Source organism: Rhopilema esculentum, chromosome 7, assembly GCF_057945365.1.
Source record: "Rhopilema esculentum isolate cy_ngs chromosome 7, ASM5794536v1, whole genome shotgun sequence".
NCBI lineage: Eukaryota > Metazoa > Cnidaria > Scyphozoa > Rhizostomeae > Rhizostomatidae > Rhopilema > Rhopilema esculentum.
In genome coordinates this window covers 1,066,464-1,073,983 of record NC_142821.1, presented here as the reverse complement: position 1 = coordinate 1,073,983, position 7,520 = coordinate 1,066,464, and the positions used below count along the sequence as shown (strand labels likewise).

At 37.6% G+C, this 7,520-nt stretch overlaps 1 protein-coding gene across 1 annotated transcript; it reads left to right on the top strand.

Moving 5' to 3' along the window:
• The first annotated feature begins 270 nt into the window (after positions 1-270).
• LOC135683943 (uncharacterized) lies at positions 271-4,473 on the top strand. The gene is made up of 4 exons (XM_065199352.2): positions 271-581; positions 1,068-1,694; positions 3,344-3,412; positions 3,822-4,473. The coding sequence occupies exons 2-4, from the start codon at positions 1,294-1,296 to the stop codon at positions 4,444-4,446; spliced, it is 1,095 nt and encodes a 364-aa protein (XP_065055424.1). The 5' UTR covers positions 271-581; positions 1,068-1,293; the 3' UTR covers positions 4,447-4,473.
• The last annotated feature ends 3,047 nt before the right edge of the window (positions 4,474-7,520 follow it).

The window sequence follows — 7,520 nt, the reverse complement described above, 5'->3', positions numbered from 1 at the left end:
AAAAAATACATCTTACCATTCAAAATGAAAGTAAACTTACTCTCAAAATCAATTTTTCAAAAGCACTTTCATTGAAACATGGCGGACATACAGCTTTGTATCTGTGTTCTGACTTCTTCCGGACGGCCGGAATGTTATTGTTGCTAAGAAGGTCAGGCTTTCTCTCAATAACAATTGCCTTTTGTTAGGTCTGAATAATACGAGCGCTCTCATGTGGCAGCTGTAACGTGCGTAGTTTTTATCGTAGTTATTCACATCTGAGATAATCTGTTATTTTTCGCAGGTGCCCTTTGTGCCTGAAAGTTTTGATTACTTATCCTTGCGTTGCGTTGGGATCATGTTCTTGTTGCTAACCAGTGGATATAGGCCACAAAATTAATTGATCACTCGGAATCGCTGCTGTTTGAACCACAACTTTCCGTTTTCAACCAACATGTGCTTTCTTGTAATTTCATTAAACGCTTGCGAATAGCCAGTACGAAGTATGTAGTTCTGGGCCCACACGCTAAGGAAGAAAAGCCGCTTCAAATGTATGGAAACTAAACAAAATGTGTAACAACAAGAAGTGTTCCGGAATCTAAGTATACAATGCAACTTTTACCTGTGATTGTCACAGGCCTTATTTTTTCATTCTTTTTTGTTTGATGAAAAACATTCTTAATACGTCGTCATCCTTAAAGATATCTATTTGAATGAAACTGCAACATCAAATAACAGAACCCGACCTAAACATACCACGTAACTGTATACCAGAATATTTTGACCCTAAAACCAGTAATGTTACTTTTTATTTGATGGGATAATCTGACACATTGGTAAACCGATATTTCAAAATACAGATTTCAAAAAGTAAAAGCTTTGAACTTAACTACCCTTGATTCACTGTTTTGTTACAAAGGTCCTGTTTTGCGCTGGGACGCTGAAGTAAATTGTAAGGATCTCTTCCACACTTATATGATACTTTATATTATAAAAATCATAGGCCACTTTTAGCCGTTATTTGTACTTTGTCAGGCGCGAATGTTGTCTGTAAAGTCAACGACTTTTGTTATACGATTGTGTTGCAGGAGGTGATCACGTATTTGATGGGGCTTTCGAGAGATAACCAGGAAGGCACACAGTGGTTACTCAACCTTCAAGTACTTAGATTGTTGTGGGAAAATCTGAAAGAATAACATTACAATACGGATTGTGAGCCGCAAAGTCAGTTCATTGCAAGATAAGAGTCGGTAGCCCAAAGCAGTGAATAGATGCTGACGCACATTTTGTTGCACCAAGGGAGTAAGAGTAATAATGGAGGATGAAACTACGGCTCGCCTTGAGCAGAACGCTCTGACTGAACTCCTCAGAGCATCAAAAGCTCCCAAAACTTGCGTTTGTTCCAGCAAAGTATCTAGATGTCAAGCAGTTTGTGGATGGGGACCGAAAGTTGTATGCAACCCATATGTTCGTGTAAAGGGAAAGAAAACAGAGTCGAAGAAGCAAATGACCAGGTTGAGGAATCTGGGTACACGATGTGCAAAAACTGATGCTGCTGTACAGGAATATTTTCATAATTTCAAGAGCAGAAAACAACATATTGAGGATTACAGAGCGAAGTTTTCAACCGTAGGACAGAACTGTGCTGGCGGCGTTAGGCTGCAAAATGTTACCCCTGATCTAGACCCGTATTTGCCAAGAAATGGGGATCACAGGTGAGATGAACAGATCTACCGGTAATAGCATTATTAAATGGGATGTTTCTATACAGTATGCAAGGATAAAGGAAACAACTGTTTTAGCTTTTTAACTAAAGCTAAATACCATAGACGATAGACGCGGGAACCGGAGCACTCGATGAACGTGCCCCCTCACATTTTTCAAAAACAGAGATAAGGTGCCTATTCGAACCGCAGTGCGGTGCCAATTTTGCCTAAATGTCACACCCCCCCCCTCCTAAACGTTTGAAATGTTCCCTAATCTATGCTAAGTACCACTATACACATTTCCAGTTCGCAAGGTTCTCCTAGCTTTTTACAGAGTTTAAGCGAAACCATTTGCAGCCATGAAATTCGCAAGAGCATGGGGCTGAATGTATGCCTGATTTCCTGAAACCTCAGTGGAGTAGCCCCTCAGTTCCAGGGGCGTCGTGGCGAATGAATTCTAGAGGGGGCCAGAAAGAAAACTTTTGCGACAAAATTTATTTGATTTATTTGAAATAAAAGCATTTAATGTAAGTGTAAAGGGGGGTGGAGCAAAAAACTCATAACTTTTGCCTTAGCTGGGAAGAAATTTAAAATGCACTTTTTATCTTGTCTCTGTTTCTTCATACTTAAAGTGAATGCCCCTGACATCCGTAGATTAGGACAAGGGTACAAAGAAGTTACTATCTGAGGCGGCACCATGGTTGCCGCTGAAGGAAAAGATTTTTTGTGATCTAATGCTTCAAATTTGTCGGAAATCGCATCATTTGAAGCAAATTTTAATCGAAAAATCTTATTCTTAGATTGAATATCCGCTGGGGAAAATCGATGGTTTTGATCGACGTCTACCTTGTTTTACCTTACGCAACATAACTGCATAAATTTTCAAACCTGGGACACAATTTGCAAAAATCTGGTGATAGGCACAAAATTGATATTGTCTTGGTCTACAATATCAAATAAAGATATAATTTATACCAATTTTGACCAATTTCCATAACCAAATTTGGCCCTTGAAGTTTCAGATTTTAGCTGACGAAATCCAAACAGCAAACCACTCTTTGGTAGGAATCAGTAAATCCTGAGAAATCATGTTGTTTTGTGGAAATCTAGTATTTTCTTAACAAAAGTGAATTGCTTCTCGAATTTACGGTAAGTACTTTAGTCCAAGTAATTTATGTTGCTAAGAGTTTGAGAATTACCCACAGCTCAAGTTTGAAAATTTTCCGGCAAAACGATGATTTTTCCGAAAATCCATCAAATTTTGAGAGCAGAGGCCACGGCCCCCTGCCCCCCTCTCGGCTACGAAGCCCCTGCTCAGTTCTAAAACTGTAGTTTAGTCGTTTATCTTTTATTTGTTTGCTTATCATAATCATCATTTCATTGTACATCAACCATTTTTATCGATAGATACGGTACATATGCTAAGTCGCTTTTCGTATGTTATAATGTCATATTTTCTTAAAATTGCATTCAATTTTATAACAGTTAAGTTTTCTTTAGCAAGATATTTCTTAAAGAACACATTTTAATCGATATTTTTATCAGAAGGTACAAAGTCGTTTGTTTATGATGTTGTCACTTATGCAGCTTTAAACAGCACAATTTCAAGAATTCACCAACCAGAATTGATTACCAATTTTTAACTTCTCTCTTTTCAGAAACCTGTTCAATCGGCTCAAACTCCTTCAGACATTGTCAGACTTTTATAATGCTGGTGTTTCATCAAGGTGAGAACCTTAGTCTTTTCACAGATGTGATGTAAAAGTGTGACGTAATGTTACCTTATGTATCATAATGCCAGGCTCTTTAGAAAATAGAGCCTCTTTTACGTTAACCATTCATTCTAGACCAATTCTTCCTCCTTCCCGTACCCATCTTTCTCGTTCGAGACCTTTTTTTAGCAAAAGATTCTTTTGTGTTCTTCAATACCCAACCGAAGCAATTATACCAAAACACAAAGATTTATGCCACGCAATGTAAGGCTTAAGAACGATTTAGAAGCAGCTGTTTCCAACGTTGAATGTTTTTAGACGACCAGATCGCAAGACCAACTGGAAGCTTCACACAGTCTAACCTTTAAAGTAATCTTGACTTGCATCAGATGTCAGAAATAACGAATATTATTGTCTGTTTTAGGGATTTGAGGCGACAGGCCCATCTGCCTCCAGTTCTTTCGTCATACAAACAAATAAAAAAGAGTAACAGTTTTCTACATGCACAACTCGATGCAGAGAGAATGATTATCGGTGTTACAAAGGAAATGCAAGAATTTCAAATCAAAGGTGATGCTGAGGATGACGTCTATGGCAAGGAAATAAGCAGCGCAGGTTGCAGCAGCTCTTCGCTTGCAAGAGAATCGAGTCCAGAATGGCCAAGTATTGACCAGGCAGTACCTGACAGTGGGAATATGCAGCAATTGTCTGCAATATTCAACCCAGTTGAGCATGCAACTGTCTTCAAAGATTATCTTAAGGATCTACGACGACCCTCGCAAAAGATCATAGATGGCCTTCATGGCAGTCTGAAAGAGGAACTCACTGTTTTACGACGTGGTAATGACAAAGGGCGAAAGCACCAATCTTTATCTTTGGGAAGCGATAGGTTTGCTGATATGAAGCAGAGACAAGCGAGATCTGATAATCGTCTTACAGTTAAGGATAAGTCTGTGAACAGCATACCTAATATGAAAAACAGAAAAACACTTTATATAAGTATATTAGGCAGGAACCCTCTGACTAGAGAGTCTTTGAATAATACTTAACAATTTTTATGGGGATTCTGTGCTTTTTCTTTGTGTTGTTGTATTCTTACATTTCTTTCATTCCTGGGTAGGAGTGCCTCAGCCTTGAGGCCTAAGTAAAGGCAAACGGGCCTTGGCGGTATAAAATGCCCTAGCCAATAGACCCATTTTTTGGACATAAGCACTGATTGTGACTGACTGTGTGCGAACATTTGCGTTAATAGGAGCCTTTAATAAGATCCCACTTACATCTTTCAGTAAGGATATTCAGAGAGAAAACAATCTCCAGAACCAGATTTTCTGAAGTAGTTTGTAACATAAAACATGCAAGAGCTGCAAGATTATGTAACAAGAGGAAACATATATTTTCTATGATGATTTTATTTGCCAAGAGCTTTAAACATTCAAAGCAGGGTAACAACCAACGACTATTGCTCTTGTAGGTTTGTTCAAAATGTTTGTGCCATGTACAGGTTGTTTCAACTGACGTCAGGGGCCTGTTTGTATTTAGGTACCCTCAGGGAAGCTTGGGTGTTGTTTGTGATGCTAGGTAGATTCAATAAAGGAAAATCATTTTATTTGATAATTGAATGTGTTCGATAATTTCTTATAAGGGTTTGCAAGACTGCTATTTCAGCTGCCGATTATTTACTAATAGTTTGCAAGACCAACAGAAAAAAAAATTCTCTATTGGTAACATCTTGATATGAAATGTTTACTTTACACTCTTTTTTATAAGAACCAGTAAATCGAAGTTCAGGCTGTCTGTTCTTAATTTTTTAGGAAATCTGCGGTTGCATTTTTCTTTATTTGTTCTTAAATTATTAGGGTGTAATCAGTGCCATTGCTAGCCTCTGCGCTCTGGGGAGGCGTTCAAGCCTCGATTGCCAACAAAGGTAATGAGACATTCTTTATTCGTCGAAAAGTTTGAAAGTTTACCGAAAAAGCAGCCCTTAATTCCAAAAAACTACTCGTTTATGAGATGAAATAACATAAACGTTCCCATATAACATTTTACAGTAGCTCAGCCTCGCCTTGTTCTTTATTTGTTCTTAACTTTTGGCCAATTTTGAGGTTTGTGTTCTTATAAAATTGTTCTTATGTAAAAAAATGTAGCTTATTACAAGCAGCCTGTTCTCAACCTTCTACGTCCTAGTTATCGCAAAACTCCATTGCCACACTTTATTACGAGGGTTTCTAGGCCACTCGAATCCTATCAGAGGCTCTAGAACACTGACTGTCTGAGGCAAAGTTAATCATGTTGACAAAATTTAAAGCATTCTTATAAAACAATAAGTTTAGAACTGCCTTAATTTTACAAAAGGCAAAAGTGAAGAAAATTGAGCTTCGCATAATGCATAATGAAATCTAGCTATTGAAAAAAATAGGAAATGTTAATTCAAGCGTTAAAGAGTTAGTGAGGTCATTGAGCGTTAAATTCATGGTCAACCGGGAATTTTCCACCAGCCAGTGCAGAATTTGTCCCTCTTTAACATACTCAAAATCGCTCAAAATCGACCATGGGAAAACATTTTTATTGAGGTTTGTATGATAGACGAGGTCACATTCGATAATCAAATGCTTGTAGCACAACTGATGGCATCTGTTCAGAAAAGCAATAAATCTGATTTTCTTTAAAAATTGTAAATTTACGCAGGGACATTTAACAATATTTTAGGGTACATAAAGTTATTCAACATGTTAGCAATTTACTCGAGGGAGGGGCTATTTAGGGTATTGGGGACATGCCAGCCAAAGATGTAAAGTCCTTTTGTAATTTCGATATGAACACAGGTCATTATTACCTTATAACTGGGACAATATCAACCTTTCTGGAACGACTCACTTTCTGGAAACTGGTACTCTCTTGATGAAATATGGCAGAATCGCTAAGCAATGTGGTAGACTATAGCTTTGTGATATGCAAGCAAGTTTCTAAAAATGAAAAGGCGGTACACGTTATGAAAAAGGTGCCTAAAACCAGAGTCAAGAAAAGTTTTACACCTATTTTGGCCAAGAAAATCTTGATATAAAACCTTCCTCATCTTAATGGGTTTTAAATGAGCGTGGTCCGAAAACGGGGATACAGCCTTGATCGTTGGCTCTGGAAGCTCTGTTTTTCAAAACTTGGCTAGAAATTTGTAGCTTGTTTTTATTATAGATATTTTTAGAAACCGTTGTAAAGTTAAAGGGTTATATCGATCATTAAAACGCATAATTCAAATATTTAATTATAAAAAGTCAATGCCTAAATTTTACAGTGCAAAGTAGTTCTGCGAATATATTCATATTAAAAAGAGGAGGATTTTGATTTTTAATCTGATTTTTTTTCTTTTTTTGCATGGGTGTATTTTTAAATCGAAAGGCAATAAAAAACTCCATTTGGTAACATTTTAGTTCATTAAAGCTGTCGTCGAGACTTTCTTAACCCAAGAAAGGAACCTCGAAAAGGTTAAAATGCTACACCTTGTTCTAAAAGACTACAATCAGGTTGTACTGAGTTCAGGTAGAAAAAACATTGCTCCATTTCTGGTAATGCTGCTACAAATGACTTCATAACAAAAGTGCCTCATTCCAGGTAAGGCTTTCTCTTTCCAGGTAAGATCTTCGATCTCATAAGTTGACTCGTTTTTATTTGCCGCGTAACACTGCATCCATGCTTATTTTGTATTAAACAGAACCCCAGGCTGAAAATTTGCGAGAAGGTTTTAGAAAAGATGAACATTTCATCCACGCTACAAAGCAACATATAAAGCCTATTTTAGCCTTCAATCTCAGAGCAAGGGCGTTGGCCCTTCGCTGCAGCTTGGGAAGTCGTGATGTTTTTAGCTCCAGGGCCCGTACCGCCTAGCAGCGGTGCTAGAAGACTTTGTCACAACGATACCAATACAAGATAAGCTTTGGAATGATGCGCCATTATTCATGGACTACAAATGTATAACCTCACTTTCACGACAGCATTGATCTTGTAGCAGCAGTAGCACCAGAGGTCCTTAAAAGACTGAATTGATCTATATGTGAAATTGTTCAAAAATTAATATTCTCATTTATAATCAAGAATTTTCAAACAATTTGGCGGGTTAGCAACAAGACTT

Excerpts from the sequence above, each read along its gene's own strand:
- LOC135683943 (XM_065199352.2), top strand. The coding sequence starts at position 1,294 with ATGGAGGATGAAACTACGGCTCGCCTTGAGCAGAACGCTCTGACTGAA. Across the intron at positions 1,695-3,343 it reads CCAAGAAATGGGGATCACAG|AAACCTGTTCAATCGGCTCA; the intron begins GTGAGATGAACA and ends CTCTCTTTTCAG. Across the intron at positions 3,413-3,821 it reads AATGCTGGTGTTTCATCAAG|GGATTTGAGGCGACAGGCCC; the intron begins GTGAGAACCTTA and ends TGTCTGTTTTAG.